General features: G+C 35.5%; 1 protein-coding gene across 2 annotated transcripts; it reads left to right on the top strand.

The window, feature by feature from the left end:
* The first annotated feature begins 3,083 nt into the window (after positions 1-3,083).
* LOC121380216 lies at positions 3,084-23,415 on the top strand. 2 transcript variants are annotated; one of them, XM_041509034.1, is made up of 6 exons: positions 3,084-3,386; positions 9,531-9,836; positions 11,624-12,055; positions 15,260-15,344; positions 21,114-21,334; positions 21,727-23,415. In XM_041509034.1, the coding sequence occupies exons 1-6, from the start codon at positions 3,221-3,223 to the stop codon at positions 22,002-22,004; spliced, it is 1,488 nt and encodes a 495-aa protein (XP_041364968.1). In that variant the 5' UTR covers positions 3,084-3,220; the 3' UTR covers positions 22,005-23,415. The 2 variants fall into 2 exon arrangements, with proteins under 2 accessions (XP_041364968.1, XP_041364969.1); XM_041509035.1 differs by lacking the exon at positions 3,084-3,386 and adding an exon at positions 5,546-5,844.
* The last annotated feature ends 1,183 nt before the right edge of the window (positions 23,416-24,598 follow it).

Raw genomic sequence — 24,598 nt, forward strand, 5'->3', positions numbered from 1 at the left:
TAATCTTTAGGCCTATGTGACGGTACATGCTCTTAAATTTGTTTTGCCTGTGGCGATTTTAATTGTGTTAGAGGGCCGTGTGCAGTTCCACATGCACTTAGCGCAGGTGGGCAACTTGTTACGTAATACTTCGCGCGATCGGGCATTCCAATATGCACTTAGTCCCGCTGTGGAGGCCATGTGGAGAGTAGTTACGTAATACCTCTGCGAGTGCGGTTTTTACAACCGTGATTTGGCGACGATGGCGTCAGTAAGTCTGACGATCAGAGAGAAATATACCGTCGCTAGTAGAGTTGAAATATCAGATGATAGGGGGAGGTACCGCCTTGTACCCCCAGGCGAATTCTGATTTTATAATAAATAGCTAGTTTTTTAGAGTTAGGGGGAGAACGAATTAGGAAGGCTCCAGGGGATCACGGACGTCGTCCACTGAACGAACTATATTAGTTCAGACGGGACTTTGGTAATTATATATTTTCTGCTCTGTGTATAACCTTGATGTGATTGATGTGACTTTAAATATTTTAATACTGTATTATACCAATATTCTTTAGACAGTGTCTTCGGTCATCTGACGAAGTAAATCGTAGACTTTTTGTTCTAACATTATACGAGTATTTGGTAATATAAAGCTTAGCCAGTCATCCTAGACGACCTAGGTAAACTGTAGGTTATTGTCTTTATTGTGATAGGTACCAGTATTAATTCTGTGTCACAAGGTTACTGGATGAGTAGTTAGGGGTAATTAAAAATTAACCCGTTAGGAATAGAGCTGTAATTCCTTTATTAATTAAGTTCCCCTGGAAGCGTTCCTAAATTATCACACGTTACTGAACGAGTAGTAAGGGTTAATTAAAAATTAACCAGTTAGGAATGGTGTTGTAATTCCTTTATTAATTAACTTCTCCTGGAAGCGTTTCTCAATTATCACACGTGTGGGTGTGGTGTAATGGTGAAGTGATTCGCATATTGTGTAACTAGACACCTAGAGATTAACTAATTAAATGATCAGTTCTGGGTTGTTATTATTGCTGTTATTAATTAACCACTACGGCTGTACATTTGTCAGCGTAGATTAATACAGATTCCAAAGTGTATTGTGTTTTGTTGTGTTTCTAGTGAGCTAAACGTGCTATAAATATATATACTTTATATAAGATCGTATCTCTGATCATACCTAGAGACGAGCCATACTAGGGTTTAACAGCCTGTTACAGAGAGATCTAATAGATATACAGTTAGGAGAGATATTTTGATAATCGTGTTTTATTCAGTTACGGGAATTATAGAATCCCCGTGACAGCCTATTTTGCAATTGTTCTGCTATGGGTCGTGGCTCATATTTTATTTTGTTTTATGTTTTAAAATATTATTTGGTGGGTTTTGTAAAGCCTGTTATTATTTTATTAATTAATTTATTTATTTATTTATTTTTGTTTCTTTGTTTGTATGTTTGTTTGTTTGTTTACATAAAGGCGTCTGGCCAAAACGTCATAGTGTGGACATTACTTATATTTTATGAACATTAACTGTTAACGTCAGGTTTGTATAATGGAAATATACTCGCTTTAAAAAACAAATATGTGGTAGTATTGCTGATAAAGTAAAGGTTTGTTATGTTTATTGACACAACTAGAGCACATCAGTGATTGATTTGTAGGCGTCGTTTTCAAAATATAACGCAATAAAGGACACGGAAATTAGGTTACATCAAATGTTTTTGTTTTTTTAAATACTTTTATTTGTCTGATATAAAAGATCCCTTGCTGCATTAAGTAAAATATGGCGGGTTACCTCTGATGATTATGTGTCAAAATTACCATCCAATATTTAGCCGATGAATAATAAATATGTTCTAGTTGTTAAAGAAAACAACTTTAAACTTTCTGATAAACATTTCGACAAGGACGCATAATATTAGGCCTATATTAATATGCATGACATGGTGCTCCAACTAATCAAACCATGTAGCATAATAAACATTTCGACAAGGACGCATAATATTAGGCCTATATTAATATGCATGACATGGTGCTCCAACTAATCAAACCATGTAGCATAATAAACATTTCGACAAGGACGCATAATATTAGGCCTATATTAATATGCATGACATGGTGCTCCAACTAATCAAACCATGTAGCATAATACATTCCTGCTAAAACCATCTGGTTCCGTACGTAACTTCAGTACATTGCATAGGGCAGTATTGCTATGAGATGTTTGAACAAAGACGTCTTCTACTTTCAGTTGCTAGGCCTCCTACCTAATGATATTGTCACTTGCTAAATAGTGTTACTAGTATATAAATTATAATTGTGCTAGGATATTGTAACCATTATAACATGTATTGTGGGTTTTTTCTTTTCTTGATGTTGATATTATTGTTCATGTCATGTATAATTGATATACGGAAATACATTATTGAATTGAAAAAAGTAAAGTAAAGTTTGTTTTATTTAACGACGCCACTAGAGCACATTGATTTTTTTTATCTTATCATCGGCTATTGGATGTCAAACATATGGTCATTCTGACACTGATTTTTAGAGGAAACCCGCTGTCGCCACATAGGCTACTCTTTTACAACAGGCAGCAAGGGATCTTTTATTTGCGCTTCCCACAGGCAGGATAGCACAAACCATGGCCTTTGTTGAACCAGTTATGGATCACTGGTCGGGGCAAGTGGTTTACACCTACCCATTGAGCCTTGCGGAGCACTCACTCAGGGTTTGGAGTCAGTATCTGGATTAAAAATCCCATGCCTCGACTGGGATCCGAACCCAGTACCTACAGCCTGTAGACCGTGTGTGTGTGTGCGTGTGCGGGAAGTATGGGTTAATAAATAATATAGCCAGTGTCAGCATATTTAAAGATGAAATAAATAAATAAATAAATAAATAAAATATAAACCTATTTTATAATATAATAATAGTGGTGCAATAACATAATACACTTGTAACCAAATCCTAGATGATTACGTTGCCCTCCCCCTTCGTGTTTATTAACTAAGAGAAGATAACTCTAATACATCACATCTTTATATTACGGGCGTCAGATTGATGCGTCACCGGTTTAAGGAAGTAAACAAGCGAAAAGCTCGTGACTGTCTTTCACTGTGAAACAAACAACGACCATAACAATGCACTGTAGAATTTGTACATGACCCGCTTACCAGATATGCCAGGGCTGGTTGTTTAGTTAAAATATTTTTAGTAAAATGTGGTCATTTTGTGTTATCTTTGTGGTAGTTTGTGGAACGTTTCGTGTTAGTGTATTGTCAAAACATTTAGCACGGGCCAATGCAGGTTTTCTGACGATCAGTTCCAACCAAACGCCGTCGAATACCACCGTGTCGCCGGCCACAATTAGTCCATCATCACTTGGTAAGTGTACTGCTCAATTTAGTGTAGGGTGCACATTAAGAACCACACTTTATAATTGTACGTCCCTTTGGACAATGTTCAATTATGAAAGAAAGTTTGTTTTGTTTAACGACACCACTAGAGCACATTGATTACTTAGTCATCAGCTATTGGATGTCAAACATTTGGTAATTCAGAGGAAACCTGCTACATTTTACCTCGTGCAGCTAGGGATCTTTTATATGCACTTTTCCAGACAGAAAAGCACAGCCTTTGGCCAGTTGTGGTGCACTGGTTGGAACGAGAGAAAAAACAATGAATGATCCACTGAGGTGGTTCAATCCTGTGGTGAAAACACCCCAAGCGAGCACTCAACAGACCGCTAAATCCCGCCCCTTGTTCAATTATGAATTATTGCAGTGACTATGCAATGGATTGTTACTCATTTTACCTATCATCCTAATACTCATATATGGTCATAGTCCAAAGGGACATAGAAAGTGTGCTTCTTTCTACTCCAAATTTTATTACATACCCTATATATTGCTGTTATTCAAAACTTGTGACACCATGTTTCAACCGTTTATCAACCGAAATAGTGCAACAAATGGACACGCAAACCAAAAATGTATAACCTACCATACTCACAATATATTATAAATCCCGATTGAAGTACTTGCATCATTATTAACAAAATAAATCTTCCAACGACAGCATAAAACATTTGCCCACCATTTTAAATTTGCTAAATAGAGGGAAGCAACTCGCCCAAGTACTCTGCCATTTCAGAGAGCTAGATTGACATTTGGACGTTATAGTCGCTCTGAGCCTCTCTACCATCAGAGATTAATTCAATAGAATATTAATAATGCTTCCATTTCGCATCATGTTTATGTCCCGAGTGAAATAATCTTCAGTTGTCACAAGCTTATAGCTTTAGTGAGTGACAATGAAAATAATTTCATGAGGAACATAAACATGCTATGAAATGATGGCAAGTTTAATATGCTATTTATTACCGATAATTGATTTTAGTTTACAGGGAACATTTTGTTTTCAAAATCTTGATTAAAGATATTTCTCGTTGTTTAGCCATTACTGTTTAATGTTTTAAAATTGTGTAGCAATCTCTGAAACTTGCATAGCGATTCTAAACAAAATGTTCCCTGGTTTATAGTACTCAACTTATTTGATTAATGTTCCGGTAAGGTCATAGTGTGCCAATCGATGAGGTCATATCATATGACATCTATGTGTTACGTAGTGGGACATATCACTTTGATATGAACCAAGTTATATTTTACCATGTGGGTAATAAAACTCTATTTAATAAAAATGCTGGTTCCCCCAACTCTTGAAATAATGCATTGTGTCACATCTATCAGGTGCATGTGCAAGAATTTTAGCACTGTGGAAGTCTAGAATATAGTGAGTGAAGTTTATAGGGTGGTCGAGACATCCCTTACGGAAATAACTTATACAAACTTATAAGTGGAAGATACTTTACTTATACGCCACTTATAAGTGGCCTATAAGTTACCCATATATTGGTATAAGTGAAGTATCGGTGTGTATAAGTATAAGTGAAAAGAATTGTTAACTGATACATCATTGATACTCCACATATATTTCACCTACAAGTGGTTTATCAGTGGTATAAGTCAACTGGAATGTAGACTTCTTTTTTTGTTTGTTCTATAAGTGAAATATAAGTGAACTATTAGTTTGAAGATAGTCCTTTTGCAAAGGAAATGATGTGTTCCAAATGAACGGGGAAAAAACTAAGTCCAAAACATTTTCATGGTTATTGTTTAAAAATTCATAATTTCTCACAGGATTTATCAAATTCATTGGGAACAGTGGCTAAACAACCAAACATACATGTAACAGAATTTGATAGTATTTCCAATAATAATTAAAAAAATTATTAATATTAATACACATGATGCTATATGATTATAATTATCCCATGCTACCTCCTCACTTAAATAGACCCTCTAGACTCACCACCTGTCACAATAAATATCTGTAAAATTGTAGCTGTGGGTGGGGGGTGGTGGTGGAGGTGAGCTCCATTTCAATGTTTATTACAGTATGGATTTATTTTATCTATTAATGGTAATTTGTATTTACATATAAAAAAAGTTAATTAACTTTAAAAAAATAAGAAGAAGAAAAACCCCACACGGAAAACAAAGACAACAACAATGACATCAGGAATTCAGATAGAACAAGGGATTATTATGAGAGGTGCAAAATCCTGAGATTAATAGCCTTGCCATCTTAGGCAGTATGGTGCAACTTCAAAAGGACTTAATTCAGACACCACTGTGTGGGTCTCCAGCCAGTAGGAGGAAACCAAAGAAGAAAACCAAAATGGCGGCACCTGGACATTTTCTTTGTGCACATGTGTTTAGTTACTAGTAAGTCTATCCCTCATGTCCGTGGAACAAGTCTATCATACAGGAAAACTCATTTGGTAAGTATTTGACTACATGTAGCACCTATTTTTTTATTTTAACAGTTCATGTTTTTCATTTAAAAACCATGCATTACAATCATTGTTGGATTTTCAAATGGCGGCATTCCTTTGTCTAATAAATTCTCTTTATTTATGTTAATGCATGTGCATAGACATTTCATTTAGTGAATACAACTATACTAAAAGTTCAAACTAGTGCTGATTATAGTTATTTTGTCACATAAAGGTTTTTGGTGTTGTTGTTTACATTTAAATATTATAAGTAATTATTGTCCGAACCAAATCGTTAACAACTACGAAAAATTACTCTCCTACCTTTAATTGCCGTTAGATTTGATCCAAAAAATTTCCAGACACAAATCTTGAAAAAACCATTACAATGACACTGATTCCACATACCAGATGATAACCATGTCACATATATCGACTTCGCTGAGAGCGCATAGGGAAAAAAGCATGTAATTTTGTATCAGCTGCCATTTTGACTTTTTATGGAATATTCTTCAAGAGGGGTGAAGGGATAGGACTTAATCTAACAACGTCATAACATGTTATGATATAAAAGCAAACGTAATGATGTCATATTATATTTTTTTTAATTATTATTATTATTTTAATAATACCACTAGAGATCATCGATTTCATATTAATTGTGTCACATACTTTGGAGGCTTTTACCCCTCTTGAAGAGTATTCCATAAACAAGCAACATGGCAGACGGCAGAAAACTGCATGTATTTTTCACTATGCAATCTCAGCAAAGACAATATCGGCGACATCGTTGCAGTCTCGTGTGTGGAACAGACCTGTCAACCTTTAGACAAGAGAAAGCAGGAGGTGTGTGTTGAAAAAGCAGGAGATTTTGTCAAAAAGCAGGAGATTTTTAAATTCACACAATTTAACCCAAAATCGCAAGATTTAAAAAAAAACATTATTACAATAAGTTATATGAATACTTTATAATGTCATATATACTTCTTAACCTTAGATCTTGGCATTAAAAAAAATAAAAAAATATTAATTTTTTTTTTTTTTTTTTTTTTTTTTTTAAAGTTTAAATATTATTATGATTTAATACATATTTAAAAAAAAAAAAAAAAAATTATCCAAAAATGTTAAGAACATGAACAAGAAATACAAAATTTAATTAGTACATTTACGGTATTACACTTACAGCCTTACAGGTTGCGTTACATTATCATTTGTGGTTAGTGTACCTAAGTACCAAAGACAAATTTATATAAATCTTATAAATTAATATTCAGTTTTTACTATAATGAGGAACGGTGGCGTGGTACTTATTTAAAATCATTATAATGATGCAATAAACATTGTATTTTCATTAATCATAAGTAAAACCTCATTACGGACATCGTGTAAAATATACCGGAATTATACCCATTTCCGTGAGTAACTTTATGTCAATGTCAAACACAACATTTTTTAATTGTACAAAAATAATTTCTTGAAGTGTACCCTTATAACCAACATTTTACTGCACAAACATACAAAATTAACTGACACAAGTATGTTTATACAGCTAATTGGTCTTTTCGTTGTCTTGCTGTGACATGTGATTTTAACATGCATCGTGTGTATCGCTGTCAACTCGGAGTCTGGCAGTTCAGATTCGTCATAGTTGCATTATGTAATCCAGTGGGAAGACATTTTACAATTCAGAGGTGTTATTAGAACTAAATTGGATAGTTTTTTTTTTTTATATGGCAACACTGAATGTCAATACACAGCCTGTTGAATTAGCGGCAACACGCATTGTAGCCATTACGATGACAACAAACATTATAATTACATGTCATTTTATAAACTCCATGTGCTTTTTTAACAATATAAATAGGCTATCCCACAATTTTCACTTCGGCAAAGGTTAAACAGTCGGGACAATTCGGCCTGTTACATTCTCAGAAGCCGAAAGTAGTCGACATTTGCCGAATGAGAAAAAAAGGCAGAGTTACTTCCCTTCTGTTATTTTGACAAAAGAGGATCGATTTTTTTTTATACTTACAAAAATGTCATTTAAAAGGAGAAACTGTCTCCCGCACAGGAGAAAGGAGATTTGATCAAATACCGGGAGACTCCCGCGGAATCCGGGAGGGTTGACAGGTCTGGTGTGGAATCTGTATATTTGTAGTGTTTTTTTTGCGATTTGTGTCTGGACAAACTTTGGAGGAAATCTAACGGCAATTAAAAAGGTAGGAGAGTAATTTTGTGTAGTTGTTAACAATTTGGTTCGGACAATAGTAGTAATTAATTAAATTTAAAATATACTTGTGGTTTCCCTCTGTTACCAATAAACATGATTTTTTCTTACTTTTTTATGTCAACGCAAATTTTTAATTTTTAAAATCCATATGATCAATTAATAGCTTGGAAGTATTAATAAGTTATAATTTTTAATTATATAATTTTCATCATTGTGACCTGTTCCTCCATTTCCAGTAATGGAGGAACATTTGTGCCATTGTACATTAAAACAGTTTATGTGATAAAACCAACTAGAAAAGCATCATATATATATATATATATATATGTATTTTGATTAAATGAACTAAAATAATTTATGTAATGTTCATCAATTTCTGCAATTCACAAACACTGGAAGTCTTTAGATATCACCTTACAAAGGGATTACATAGCTCCACTAATTGGGGCAATAAAATGTCTATAGGAGAATGGGAGTTTGTCACCTGATCACTTTGTACCTGTCTTATCAAAAGGATGTGTATCTCTACTTCTGGCAGACTGGGAGTAATTAATTTACTTCACACAGTGCTAATTAAAAGCCCAAGGGAAATAGGGGCAGTTGTATTGTAATGACTGACATTTTAAACAGTAACATGAAAAATATTTGTTAGCTTTTATGTTTGCTTAATACACATATTAATTTTTATAAGCCCAATCATTGCATGTTAATATCATTTACATTAAACTGTTCTAAAGTCAGAATACCTATTGTTTGTTCAGAAAAATAAAAATTCTACAGAGAACACCAAAAGAAAAACCTATGGTCATCATATTTTTTACAAAATGCACAATTAAAATGGATGTTTTCATTTATTCACCAGTTATCTCCAGATACATACATGTTGTAATGGTTCATGTACTGAACAAATCAGTCTGACTGATGTTTTATTAAACTTGATCATCCAGCTTTAATATCCTCAACATGTACATACAAATACATGAAACTTATGGAAACATAATCAGTTGAATCAGAGAAATTTATAAACAGTTATAGTGTGCCAATCGATGAGGTCATATCATATGACATCTATGTGTTACGTAGTGGGACATATCACTTTGATATGAACCAAGATATATTTTACCATGTGGGTAATAAAACTCTATTTAATAAAAATGCTGGTTCCCCCAACTCTTGAGATAATGCATTATGCCACATCTATCAGGTGCATGTGCAGGAATTTTAGCACTGTGGGAGTCTAGAATATATAGTGAGTGAAGTTTATAGGGTGGTCGAGACATATGCTCCCAGGGAAATGAAATTGAAAAAAGAAGAAGATAATTTGCTTGAGTAGGGGGATTTAGACCCCCCTAAGCTACCCCTTGCACAAACATCTCAGCTATGTTATCTGAATGTTACATGATTCACTAAAACAGTTCCTATAAGTGAGATATTTAATTCTGCACAATTAATGTTGTTTCAGTAAACTACACTCTGGTGATTTCATCATCTGGCCCTGCTGTCCTCGACTCGACAATCCGATTTCAAGCCATCTTGATGGACACCCAGGGACACTTTGCTCAGTCGAAACTCTTCCAGTATCTGTGGTCAAACAGTGCCGACACCGACATGAAAAAAACTCTTGATGATTTTAACGCATCCATTGAGTGTAAATTTGTCAGCGGTAAAGTCATTCCTGGACAGTACCTGATGACGGTCATTGTGTATGTCCACAACACCTGGCCACGCAATATAGTTGTGTACGGGTCCATTCAGTTTGATCTGACAGGTGTGTATTAATAGAATCTATCACTGTTACGAGGTATAGATACAGCAATTCCAAAAGCTGGCTAATTCAATCCAGTGGGAAAGAAACAGGTACCAGTACTATCTGCAGGTTATTGCACGTTTATGTCTGCAATACTTGATCACACAAAGTGAGGTACATATGTATTCAGTATTGCAGGTGTATACAACTGCTGCAATAAAAAATATTTATATGGTAAAAAAACATACAGTGGAACAAAAATTGAATATAGTCCACAACAAAAGAAGTCCCTTGGACAATTAAAAACAGGTGAGGAACATATACAGGTATACATTTTTATGTTTGTCAGAGGGTCGGTCTGCAACACTGGGCCACATATATGTACTACAGTGACATATGGGTCCATTCCAGGGCTGGCTTTAGCACTTGCCAAATTCGCCAATTGCAAAAAAAAACAATTGGCAAATTTTATTTTAATTTAGCCAAATAATTTCATGAAATAATAATTATTGATATTGTTTTAGAAAATAACTGTGTTTTTTACAATTTTTGAAGTTCAGTAGACATTTTGTTGAAATGTTCTGGTGACCCAGAGCTAGCCTGGCCTGGTCCACTGAGTTTGACGTAATAACAGGTACGGTACAGTACATACTGGTAGTACATAGGTATTCATTTTAGGATATCTGTACCAGTGTGGTAGAATGCTCATAACATCTGATGTGCACTGGGTCAGTACGATTGATTGCCTGGCTTGCTGGAACCAGCAACCCCCAACAGATACATCAAATGCTGTGATATGTACTGTCCTTTCTATAGATCACATTATACGATGCGACTCAACTGGACTGTCGCTCCTGTAGCCACAACCCATTCACACTATACGACATTCATTGCCTGCATGTTCGGTTATGTCAAATAACTTCAGGTCAACTTAAAATCGGTTACAGACGATTTGTTTTTTAATACACACTACATGATGCGACTCAATTGGACAGTTGAGTTGAGTCATGTGGATGATGTGATCCATGATGTTTTTTAGTTGGGGTAGCCTGTGTAGTGGCAGTGCATTCTTTTTCTTCTTGTTTTGGACCCAGTGTCAAAACAAGTGAAAGCTAACCACTGAATATAATGATATTTAATGTAGTACATAAACATATTCCTTTTCACAATTATTTCAAGTTTTACTTGCTGTCTGGAGGAAACAATAAATTGTTATGCATGTAAATATTGTAGTCAAATAAACCTATATTGTGCTACCGTTACTACCAAAAGCACTTTGTGAAATGTTCTATGTTAGTTGACTACAAGTGAAACCTGTCAAAACTGTACCCTCTATAAATCAGAATTCCCTCATAACTAGAATTTTTCATGGTCCCTTTTTGATTATGATAATCGATATCAGTGCAGAACATAACCTTTCTAAACTGGATACCTGTTAAAACTTTACATGGTGCCCGGTGTCCAATTTTATAGAGCTTTCATTGTAGATAGTAATAAATTATACACTTTATTAAACCTTTTTATCGCTTTATTAAAACTACTCTGTACTTGGTTAACATTCCCTTGTAGTAATATAATTTGGTTAAAACTGTTAAATGTGAGTGTGTGTGTGCACCCGAGTGCATGCAAGTACACTCTTCATACATATAGATGCTTGTGTTTGTGTCTGTATGTCAGTGTTTGTATACATTACTATACTTTGTTAAACATTGTTTGTACTTAGTTTTAAAATATTTTCTCTTTGTCAACATGTTTTGTACAAATTTATAATATTTAGTTTCTTTTCTCCTTTTTTTTTTCTTCCCCAGAGTCTTTGAATGGAAACTTAAATATCAGCCAACATTTACCATATCAAAGGAACAACAGCACATTTTCCACTGGAGAGATGGTAACGGTTCATGCCAATGTTACGGACAAGTTTCCCACCAAAAAGTCTTCTGAGTTTTTACCAAAAGTGGAGTTTGTGTATTATTGGTTCAGAAATACAACCTTTATTAAAAGGACAAGAGACCCCTTCTTTAACTTCACACCGTCAGACACGGGTAATTTTACAATGTCAACGGAGATCATTGCAGTGTTGCGATCGGACGAGATGCCTCGTACCAACACAAGTCTGTCTGAGGCCAGTAAACCGTGTGAAAGCTTTAGAATGCACAGACTGACTGCTGCACCACACAGGATTCGAAGAGGACGGAGAGTAGTAAAGTGTGGAATCATGGAACAGCCAGTGTCTGTTAAAGGTATGACAAAAACAGTTTAAATACATTGTGAGCCGAATTTACAAAGCCTGTTTATGTCTTACACACGTGTAACTGCATACAATTACAATGCATAAACACCTGTTTATGTCTTACACACATGTAACTGCATACAATTACAATGCGTTAACACCTGTTTGTCTTACACACGTGTAACTGCATACAATTACAATGCATAAACACCTGTTTATGTCTTACACACGTGTAACTGCATACAATTACAATGCGTAAACACCTGTTTATGTCTTACACACGTGTAACTGCATACATTTACAGTGCTTAAACATCTGTATGTCTTACACACGTGTAACTGCATACAATTACAATGCTTAAACACCTGCCTTTAAGAAAAACTGGCTTCGTAAATTGGGCTCATTGTGTTCAGTAATTCCAATACAGGGCGGATTGATCTAGCTCAGTTGATAGATCGCTCACCTGAGGTGCTGCTTGGATCATAGGTTCAAACCCCCTTGGTGGACCCATTCTCTTATTGCTTCTTTTCTTGTTCCAACCAGTACCCAAAGATTGTCTGTGGAAAAGTGCCAATGCCTGATGATGTCTGTATGCATAAATATGAGGGGTGTATTTTGTACATTATTTATTTGTTTATTTATTTATTTATTTATATCCTTATATTACAGCAACTACTGACATATTGATATTATATTTGTGTATCACATGCTTCAAACAAGTTATTCTCACTCTAGCCAGTGCACCACAACTGGTATATCAAAGGCCGTGGTATGTGCTATCCTGTCTGTGGGATGGTGCATATAAAAGATCCCTTGCTACTAATGGAAAAATGTAGCAGGTTTCATCTCTATGACTGTCAAAATGACCATATGTTTGACATCCAATAGCCGATGATTATTAAATCATGTGCTCTAGTGGTGTCATTAAACAAAACAAACAAACAACAGTTACTTGTCTGGTTACACAGGTGTGCCTGCCATGTGATACAATGTGTGTTTATGATGTATACATGGAAATAGGTTATCTTAATACTGGCCATGTGATGTCATTCGAGATCATCCATATCTGAGGTTCATTACTGGCTTGACCTTTGATCTCATTTATGTATACAGTATCAGTGTATATACATGTACATATTGCTTGTTATATGTAAGCAGGATTTTTTAATATACAGGGAACATTTTGTTCAGTGTTGCGTCGTGATTCACTATGCAAGTTTCAGAGATCGCTACACAATATTAAAGCTTTAAGTTTAATCAGCAGTTGCTAATAAATTTTCAGTTGACTAGAAATATCGCTAATCAAGATTTTGAAAAGAAAATGTTCCCTGATAAATGGTTGAAGGAGAGAACATTCTCCATATCTTCATCCAGTCTCATACCGTAAAACATTTCAAAAACCTATTAGCTGTGTTTGGATAATGGTGATGATATTGACATGGTAATAGTAACGATAAAAACATTAAGCTAGGGTTTCACTGCTCAGATGCCATCTGCTATTGAAATTCATATGAAGGGTCCAAGGGAATAACCTGCGATGTCCAAACAGATAGTCATTATTATAATGGCCATGTATGTCGAGGTTACAGTGACACAATGAAATAAAAGCCTATAATTACCAGGGGTGGGAATTCTCCTCGGATCAGCTGTTTTCCTCTCATGGAACATTGCGTTTCCTCGCATTTTAATCGTCCTTTCCTCCAAAATGTGTCAGATGGCACAGATTTTAACCTAGGATTTTCAAGAATGTCCAGGACCCCTCTAGATTTCCTCTTTTTTACAGTTCACCAGTTCCCACCCCTGATTATGGTAGGCCATTCAGAGTTGTGTGTAAATGATACTTGCTATGGTATATGTTATTCGAAAGAAAAAATATAATCTTCATTATTTTCTTTCTAAAGTTGAGATATCATTTATGTCTTATTATTATTTTATGACCACATCTGGCTGTAGACCAGCCCCAGTGGCGTCGTGGTTAGGCCATCGGTTTACAGGCTGGTAGGTACTGGGTTCGGATCCCAGTCGATGCATGTGATTTTTAATCCAGATACCCACTCCAAACCCTGAGTGAGTACTCCGCAAGGCTCAATGGGTAGGTGTGAACCACTTGCACTGACCAGTGATCCATAACTGGTTCAACAAAGGCCATGGTTTGTGCTATCCTGCCTGTGGGAAGCGCAAATAAAAGCTCCCTTGCTGCCTGTCGTAAAAGAATAGTCTATGTGGCGACAGCGGGTTTCCTCTAAAAAACAGTGTCAGAATGACCATATGTTTGACGTCCAATAGCCGATGATAAGATAAAAAATCAATGTGCTCTAGTGGCGTCGTTAAATAAAACAAAGTTTACTTTCCATCTTGCTGTAGTACCTGTATTTGTAGGTGGTGCAGGAGCCGATTCATCCCAGACACCTATTACACTAGTGTTCCTCAGTATTCCAAACCGTCAATGCTCAATATTGCAAAATAACATCCCTGGGCAAAATCCAACCAGAGGCCTTACCATTGAAAAATACTAATTATATTAATTATTTCTATGTACACATGTACATTGAAATCAGTGTCCAGATACCTGAGGTGTGTGTACCTAGAACAGTGGGCTTGAACAGGGCTTCTAGAATTTTTATAAAATCCACTAGCCCTGGGATAAATGATTTGAAACAATTACTAGCCACGATTAAAAATTCACTAGCCCTATTTTACTTTAAGTTACTACAATTTTATTAAATAATAGTAATATTATAAATGTCACCTAAAGAGGGAGATAGAGCTTAAAAACACTAACACTGGGGGCTGGGGGCTGGGGCAGGATATTCATATTTACAAAATAGACTTATCTGCAATATTTGACCCAAAAAATTCACTGGTTGTTGGGCATGGCAATAGTAATTATTTACTAGCCCAACATTGAATATCACTAGCCATGGGAGTGGGGCTACCATAATCTAGAAGCCTGGCTTGAACCTTAATTAGATATAAGCATGGAAATAACTATAAATGTTCAAATGGATACATAATCTTAGTTACATAAATAGTCCTTTTCTTAGACACATTTTCAAAGTAACTCTGTTTAATTTATTAATTTTGTCAAACCCAAGTGTAATGGTGGAAACATTGCTCAGCATATACAATAGCCCAAAATATTATACACTGACAGATAACTAAGGTATGTGGCTTTAAAATATTTCCATTAAAAATCTTAAAATGTATATTTCAGAGTCGCTGAGATTTGTGAGTATAGAGGGCGACACTGATGGTCCTGTGGGTGGAGCTATAAAGATGAATGTCACATGCCATGGCAGGTTGGTGGACAGAGAAATTTGTTATCTTCTTATTTCAGAAAAATATCCACATGCCATTTAAACTAGCCTTTTTGTTTTCATCTCAATATGAACTAGGGGTGTGACAAATACACATGGTGGCGAATACGATACATATCACGAATATGAGGTGACAAATACGAATATGTATTCACATCCATGAATACACATTACACAAGTACAAAGGCTTTGCTGATAGGAAAAAAAAGTATCGAAAGATAACTACTCACTAGCTGTTAACAAAATTCACTGCAACAATCCTACAATCACCTTTTCGCGCAAAACATTTTAAAAGCCTCATACGGGAACCAAAATAGTAACAAGTTAAAATATGTATATATGTTATTATCGGAATTTTAAAATATACCATGGCCTTTGCAAACATAAATGTACAAATTGTACATATTTTAAAAAATATTCTTAAGTGCTTTGATAACAATTCATCCTTTTCCATGCGTGCAAACCGAAACCGTATATACATTGTATAATGTAGACAGAAGTTATGGATTACCGGTAAATTAATTTTATTTTGAATATCAAATATATATTTTTAAGGCCATTTTGGTTTTTGGCATCTAGTATTAATCAATTTATATCCATATTTGAATTGCTAATATGCCACAGTTCTCGTTAAGAATTATACGAATATATTTTGCTTTGAGCTGCCATTTAAACGTTAGAATATTGGTTCAACATTATTGACGTTGCACTGCGTAGAATGCATAAATTAACGAACTACACTCGCCCGTGTCTCGTATTAGGCTGGTTGAACGAGACTATGCGACATCATAACACTGCAGTGTTATGACAGAAGCGCAGTCAAGCTGCATGTAGAGTACCAGTCCAACGCATGGAATAATTAAAAAAAGGATCAGTCTATGAGTCTGACTATGCGGTTGACCTAATATAAAAAAGGACAATAAAAACGATCGAATCGTTATTGCGTTTTGGTTAGTATGAATTAGAAACATAAATTATACAGTAAACATTATATATAAGTATTCGTGTATTCATTTCAGCTAGTGACGAATACGAATGCAACTACGATACAGATCGCTGTTCGGTGCACCGAATATTCGAGTATATCGTTACACCCCTAATATGAACTATTCTCAATTTAATGTTCATAACATTCTTTTCAATACCTAATGAATATTTAGTTTTTATGAAATATATTAATCCATCAAATAAGCTATTTTCATTTGCATACATTGGATAACAGAGCACTGTGTTAATTAGGCTGTGCATGGATTTGAATCTCAGTATACAGGGTACCATATCTATACTGAACAAAATAAGAAACTTCCGCTAACTTTGCTTGAACATAACTTGATGAAAACAAACCGGGGGAATAATTGTTATATATGCGTTTAAAGAGTGTTCCATGATGCATCGTTTGGTGCAAAAATCATGGCCATAGGTTAACAGAAACGGGGAGAAATTTTGACCAAGTGTGGTAGGGGTTAAAAAAAACCCACCCACTTAATAACGGGTATGACCACCTCTTGAATTGACCACTGCAGTGCATCGCAGACGCATAGAATTGACTAAAGTGTTGATTTCTGCCTGTGGAATATTGTTCCATTCCTGAATGAGCGCTTGACGAAGTTCGTTGACATTAGCGGGTGGGTTGGGACGACACCTCAATCGTCTGTCCAGCCTATCCCAGACATGCTCGATGGGGTCGAGATCAGGACTTTTAGCGGGCCAGTCATCAATGAAATCAATGTTATTTGTCCTAAGAAAATTTACAGTGTCTCTAGCTGTATGAGAGGTGGCATTATCATGCTGAACAATCGAGATGTTGGCGTTGTTATGGAACAGAGGAATGACGTGATGAGCGAGAATGTCATCACGGTAATGTTGAGCATTTAAATTGCCATCAATGACGACTAGTGGTGAACGATAACCATGGGCAATGGCTGCCCAGACCATGACACAACCCCCACCCCCAAAACGATCTCGTTCAAGAACACAACAGTCAGCATAGCGTTCATTTCTCCTACGGTAGACGCGCACCCTGCCATCACCATGTTGTAAAGAAAATCTGGATTCGTCCAAAAAAAGAAATGGTATTCCAGCGTCACCGTATCCAACGGTTGTGTACACGTGCCCAATTAAGACGATTTAGACAATGACGTTGCATTAAAACGCATCCGACGTAAGGACGTCGTGCATGTAAACCGTTCTCCCGCAGACGATTACGAACAGTTTGCCCACTGATTCGGTTATTATGAAGTCCAGGTGTGTTAGCAGCAGTAGCAGTGGCAGTTTGGAATTGATTGCGCAAATGCGTGTTCATGATATAGCGGTCTTGACCACGCGTTGTAACACGTGGACGTCCACGACGTGGCAAGTCATTGGTGCTTCCTGTCGTTCGAAATCTTACGCGAAGATTTCGTATCGCTCGACTAGAACTCTCAACATGACTTGCAACGTCTTCTTTCGACATGCCAGCATCAAGCATACCAATTGCCCATTCGCGTAAATTATTGGGTATTCTTGGCATACTAAAAATGCTACAATGTAAAAAACTTTATTTTTTTTACAAATTTTGAAGCATTTTCGTTCACTTGATAACAATGTCAGTAAGACAAGTAAAACAAATTGACCGAATACTACACGGGACATGTCGAACCATGCATGCACGTGCAAATTGAATTTCACGTTGTCGACAATTAACAGTGCAAAAATAATCGATAAAATTCATGAATCCTGATAATACAGCTCACGGCTAATACTACCTATATAATTTCATTACACAATGAATTCTTTAACACAACAAATACTATATGTACAAATCGGAAGTTTCTTTTTTTGTTCAGTATATATGCCTGTATTTGACGAGTCCTATTATGGTAGGATATGTGTCTGTCCGTCCATCTATTAACTTTCCTTGTCTGGAGCATTCATATACAAACATCAAACATTGCATACAAATTCCACTTGGGGTGGTGGTGTGTTGTCTGATAACTAGGTCACCATGACCTACATGTACATGTACTTTTCATAGAGTACTTCATATTACGGGAACTCCTTATATCCAGGCTAGTATAACTTGGGATGGAGATGTATTATTTACTAGGTGACCATGATCACCTACATTTTATGGATTACTGTTCAGTAAACAACATCCTTGTCTAGGCCATATTTTCCCAATCATTTCATATAGGATCATCATACATTGCATGCTAGTACAACTTGGGATGGCAATGGGTTGCATGTGATTACTAGATCACAAAAACCTGCTTTTCATTGTTCAAAATAACTGACCTTTTATCACAGATAAACCTCATTAATTTGTTTGAAACACTTTAGGAATATCTGTGTAGTGCAGAACAATAGTCCATGTTATGATTATGTTACTCACCAGTTTGTGTAAATACAATCAAATCCGCTTAATTGCTTAGAAACGGTGCGTGTTAAATTTATGCCAATAACGGGTATAACTGATTATCCGATAGAGCCCCACTTCCAGATTATAACCAACGGTAAACTTTACAAATGCCTTGTGGACAGTCTATCTTACTCTTAACTGCAGAAAATTGTTTGAATGTTGATACATGTATGTGTTTCATTTGTTTATACATGTATTTTAAAATAATAATAAATAAAATACCAGTATAAATGTTGTAAGATCAAATATTTTTGATTTTGAATTGTTACAAATCTGTGGTTGTGTTTATTGATGCTATGTCTAGCTACTAATATTCACGTTGCAGTTTGTTGCACACAGCTTTTCCACAGTTCACACCTATTGTTCTGAGGGGTGTTGAGTAGTGAAACCGGTTTCTTCCCATTCTGCCTACAACCCACTTTGCCTACACCCATTTTGCCTACAACCCAGTATGCCTACACTCAGTTTGCCTACAGTGTGAAAAAGTGACATCCCCAGTTCATAGTGGGACAATCCTTATTATTTTGTGTCTCAAACCAATATAAAAATATTGTATTACATAAACAATTAAGATTATAATGAACATAAGTAATGTAATTGGGGCTTAGTTGCACAAAGGTGATTTAATGCTCTTTATGGTGATTAGTATTAGTCCAATGATCCCATACTGTGATCTTTAATATGTGATCAAAGTGAAATGGCCTTCATGATTCTTTGATATAGGATTAAAATTCAACTTTGTACAAAATATTTGTTTAATATTTGTGAGGTCATTTTATAGTTCAATTGTTTTTGTTGTGTAATGTTAATCGTTTTTATAATAAAATATGTCTTTGTCATATTATTTTGTCATGTTATTTTTCTACATAGGGACCATGGAATGCTCCATTTTTCACTGGGGTTGGCATCTTTTCATACTGAGTGTAAGTAAAGTGGGTTGTAGGCAAACTGAGTGTAGGCAAAGTGGGTTGTAGGCAGACTGAGTGTAGGCAAAGTGGGTTGTAGGCAGACTGAGTGTAGGCAAAGTGGTTTGTAGGCAAACTGAGTGTAGGCAAAGTGGGTTGTAGGCAAAATGGGAGGACACCGTGAAAATGGGTTACTTGGCAAAGTGCAATTTCAACATGTAGGCGAAATATACATATATAGCTTAAATTAGCAACTGTTAATTGTCAACCGATTTCAGCTACAGTGTACTAATGTTACAGTATATTTTGTTCACGATGCTAATGTGCATTGAACAAAATATAAGAAGCGTAGTGTTTATTTTGCTTATTTCATTAATTAATTAGAAAATTAAAAATATTTATTATGAATAAAATTATTAACACAATGTAAGCCAGACCTGTGCCCGCCCCTCCTCCCCCCTTTTTTTTAATATTAGTTTTTATTGTTTCTGGGAAAATATTAAAGGTTTGTGGAACATTTTATGATGTAATTTTCTAGAATTTTTTGTTTTTCGTATGCAATTAACCAATGTTTTTCTTTATAAACCTATTCAAATATGCGACATAATTTGTATTGACTTTATGCTATTTGGTTCTGTGCAGCCGAATTATATGCAAATAACCGATTTATGCTATAAACCGATATGCAATAAAGTGGATTCGACTGTATAACTAAACAGTTGGTTATCTAAGTGAAATTTCACGAACCGACATTCAGTTACTGAAGATTTTTAAATTTTGTCCCCTGCAATAGATCTAGCTTGTGTTAAAATGACTTAATTATAAGTATTGCCTGTTATTTCTTTTACATTCATCTGGGTATGAACAAACAAAATCATCCGTAAACGTATGTTAGAATGGGTTTGCCGATTCACACAGTTTGCAAATGATTTTTTTTGTTTCATACTCCAATGAACATAAAAGAAATAACACACAATCCTCAAATGCCTCAGTATGGAAATATCTTAAAATGGTTCCCCATAATCTAAGTCAGAGAAGCAATTAATCACTCTGTTCAATTTCATTCACTGCGAGGTCTGTATTTAATTTTTCCAAATCATACTGTAAATTTAATCAATTATGCAGCATGATTTTGATGGAATTTCTTTCATGCAGTTTTTCTGTCATATCCAGTGACACGTTTGCTGCAATATAATCTCTTTTCAATACAGTTTCTGCTTGTTTTAATAGTTCGCCATCCTTCCCGACGGCTGTGTGCTGGAATATAATCTCTTTTCAATACAGTTTCTGCTTGTTTTAATAGTTCGCCATCCTTCCCGACGGCTGTGTGCTGCAATATAATCTCTTTTCAATACAGTTTCTGCTTGTTTTAATAGTTCGCCATCCTTCCCGACGGCTGTGTGCTGCAATATAATCTCTTTTCAATACAGTTTCTGCTTGTTTTAATAGTTCGCCATCCTTCCCGACGGCTGTGTGCTGGAATATAACGGACACCAACTTCTCCCTGCCTATCGGGAACGCGAGCTGTGAGCCGGCGGTGTTTGTTCACACATGTGAGCACCACGTAGAGATCAGCCTCAATACCAGCGGCTGGCACATCGTCTGGTTCACCGTCTACAACGATGTCAGCTTCATCACTGGCAGACATGTCGTACTCGCATACGCTCCAGGTAGGAGTTCAGAAAACAGAAAAATTAGCTTTAATCATTCAGTACAGGGCTGGGGACACATTTTGTACTTGCCTGTAAACCAGGTAGGGGTTCAGATTTTATTTATTTTTATATTTTCAAAGTTTGTTAACCCCAAGGGTTCAATTTTAGTCATTCAGTACAGAGTTATAGGAAGACATCTTCAGTGGCATTGATTCTCTGGAGCAGTCAGAACATTGTCAAAGGTTTCTTTTGACTCTGCCTTATTCAGATGTACATTTTTTCTTATGATGTTAATGTTAACTGTCAGTAAAACGTCTCAAATATTACATATAAATTAGTTATGTTTAGCACTGTCACTGAAAATGCCTATGTATGAAAATATGTCACTGAAAGATACTGTCTTTTTTCAGATTCTACTAGCAGCTCTGTGTTAGTGATTCCGGTGGTGTTCAGTATCCTCGGTATAGTGATTGTTGTTCTTGGAGTTGGCTACATACTGAGACTGAAGAAGAAGCCACTGGTGGAAGTAGCCGACTTCGACTTCCACCCGTCTCTGTCTCCCGACCAATCCTTGCTCTCGAGAGCCAAGGCCGTCTGGTTTAAAGCAAGGTCGCTAAGTGGGCTTCCCCGGTATGAGCCGCCTAGAAACAAACGGTACGGTTCAGTGAATATCAATGAAACGTTGTGAGGTGAAATTATACCAGAAACAAACGATACAGTTCAGTGAATATACAAAGCATTGTGAGATGGAATTGTATACCAGAAAGATGATATGGTTCAGTGCATATCTGTGAAAAATTGTGAGGTGAATTTTACCAGAAACATTGTGAGATGAATTATACCAAAAACAAATGATATAGTTCAGTGAATATCAATGAACCACTGTGAGATGGACTTATACCAAAAAGATGATACAGTTCAGTAAATGTCACTAAACATTGTGAGATGAAGTTATATACCAGAAAGATGATACAGTTCAGTAAATGTCACTAAACATTGTGAGATGAAGTTATATACCAGAAAGACGATACAGTTCAGTAAATGTCACTAAACATTGTGAGATGAAGTTATATACCAGAAAGATGATACAGTTCAATGAAACAGAAACATTGTAGGATATAATTTGATGTTCACCCTGTGATATACCCTTGATGATGAAATCAAGCAATGTGCTCACAGTGAGCTTGTTTGAGCCGTATTGCACATACGTATGTTACACTTTACACCTGCAGTGAAATGCTAGGATCTACAAGGATCTATATTCTTCCCCAGATTGCTGGGTAGTCTTTCGTGAGATTAATCTTCCACAGTGAAATCAAACCTATACACCGCACTTTGGACTTAGAAATGTTTGGCACTTTGATTGTATGTACGGTCAGAGCAGTGTGAAGTAGACGTTAATCTAATTATACATATTATATACCCATACCTTTTTTACCACTCACTTATGAATTGCTTATCTTGCTTATATGATCAGTTTTGACATTTTTCAATCAAAATTAAAATGTGTTTTTACTATTCTACTTGCCCTGGTGTTTGTACACAGTAGCTTATAATGAATTTAATTAGAAAAAGAAAAGGTTCATACATCTTAGAAACTAAGATATTATTTACTTTAAAAAATAAAATGTGATCCCATAGGCAGTTTTCAGCTATAGGAGCTGATTTGGGTGAATTGCAAGGTGGTCTGTTAGGAAATGCAGTTGCTTAATACAGGTGTATGTTGGTAGTAGGTTTGGCTGTATTTATAACTGCTTTAATATGCTATGCGGTATATTATTATGTGATATCTGTTAGCTTTCAGTGAGCTACTACAACAGTGAATCGAAAACGCTGATGATTTTCCATCAGTGTCAGTAAAATTTGAGATGAATTTGGGTAAATGACTTGCATATGATTATGATTGACATGTTTGTTGTTTGGTGTATAGAAATATTTTGTTTTGTCTTTCATGCTGGTGGGGCAGAATTTAGCTTGGTTGGTTGAGTGCTTGCCTGAAGTGTTTGCGTCACAGGATCAAATCACCTCAGTGGATCCATTTAACTGATTGGTTTTTTTCTCATTCCAACTAGTGCACCACAACTGGTCAACGGCCGTGGTATGTGCTTTCCTGTCTGTGGGAAAGTGCATATAAAAGATCCCTTGCTACTAATAAAAACAATGTAGCAGGTTTCCTCTGATGACTACAAGTCAAAATTACCAAATGTTTGACATTCAATAGCCGATGATTAATAAATCAATGTGCTCTAGTGGTGTCTTTAAACAAAATAAATTGTTTTTTTAACTCTTGCTGGTCTGATATAATAACTGATACGTGTCCCCTCTCCCACCCCTACACCCCAGTGACTTACATAACATATATTATTTTTTATATCGTTTTGTCATCAATTTAGAATAGAAATACGTTATGCCAGACTTCCCACCTTTTTATTTAAAGTTTGCAAGTTGTGTTGAAAGGTTCCGTTGTATGTGATATTGGTTAATTATGTGATATTGGTTAATTATGTGTGTTGTTAATCAAAGTTGAGATATTACCCCTTGTTCAGAAAGATCTTTAGATTGTTGCCAACAGCAAAACTTTAGATATATAGCTATGCTATGATTGAGCTTTAATAGTTATTTAGATAATATGATTTTTTATCATGCATGTGTAGTACATATGTTTGTTATTTTTGTATGTTTTTGAGTGGATATTTGCATATTGAAAGTATGGAAGATTTGTTAGCGTTAGGAACATACATGTATATAGAGATTACCTGTTTTTAGCTATATTTTTGAATGAATAAATGAATGTTTAGTGACACCTCACCACATAAAATGCTATATTTTTTTTATAACGAAAGTTAAAGTTCCTACCAATCGTAGAAGGTCTTACATGTACAAGTAACGGAGCAAGTAGTTGGACGAATGGGTAACAGATAAAATGTTGAGTGTATATTTTTCATAATGAGCATATGTTAATGGTAATTTTCTGTAACAAAACATGTAACAGCATTTTCACATACTGGTAAATATGATTAGGTACCTCAATATATATATATAGTGAAATAATTGCCGGGAAAAGGGGGCCCTTACTGAAAATCTTTGCACAACTTTTCCCAAAGCTATGATTAGTTGTATTGTACATCAACATATTAACCTCTCTTTTATAACTTTTATAATAACTTGAATAGTGGCCTTCCTAAAATGGACCATGAATCCGATTTGAAAGCTGATCCAGTGTATTTTATCATGTTGTATTTTGTCTTATTGTATATCATAAGTAACAGTTTGTTGCACGGC

The sequence above is a fragment of the Gigantopelta aegis genome, chromosome 8 (assembly GCF_016097555.1).
Source record: "Gigantopelta aegis isolate Gae_Host chromosome 8, Gae_host_genome, whole genome shotgun sequence".
NCBI classification, from domain to species: Eukaryota; Metazoa; Mollusca; class Gastropoda; order Neomphalida; family Peltospiridae; genus Gigantopelta; species Gigantopelta aegis.

Bases quoted from the DNA above. Each gene is read 5' to 3' on its own strand.
- LOC121380216 (XM_041509034.1), top strand. From the start codon at position 3,221: ATGTGGTCATTTTGTGTTATCTTTGTGGTAGTTTGTGGAACGTTTCGT. The intron at 3,387-9,530 runs GTAAGTGTACTG...ATGTTGTTTCAG, and splicing joins AATTAGTCCATCATCACTTG to TAAACTACACTCTGGTGATT. The intron at 21,335-21,726 runs GTAGGAGTTCAG...GTCTTTTTTCAG, and splicing joins CGTACTCGCATACGCTCCAG to ATTCTACTAGCAGCTCTGTG.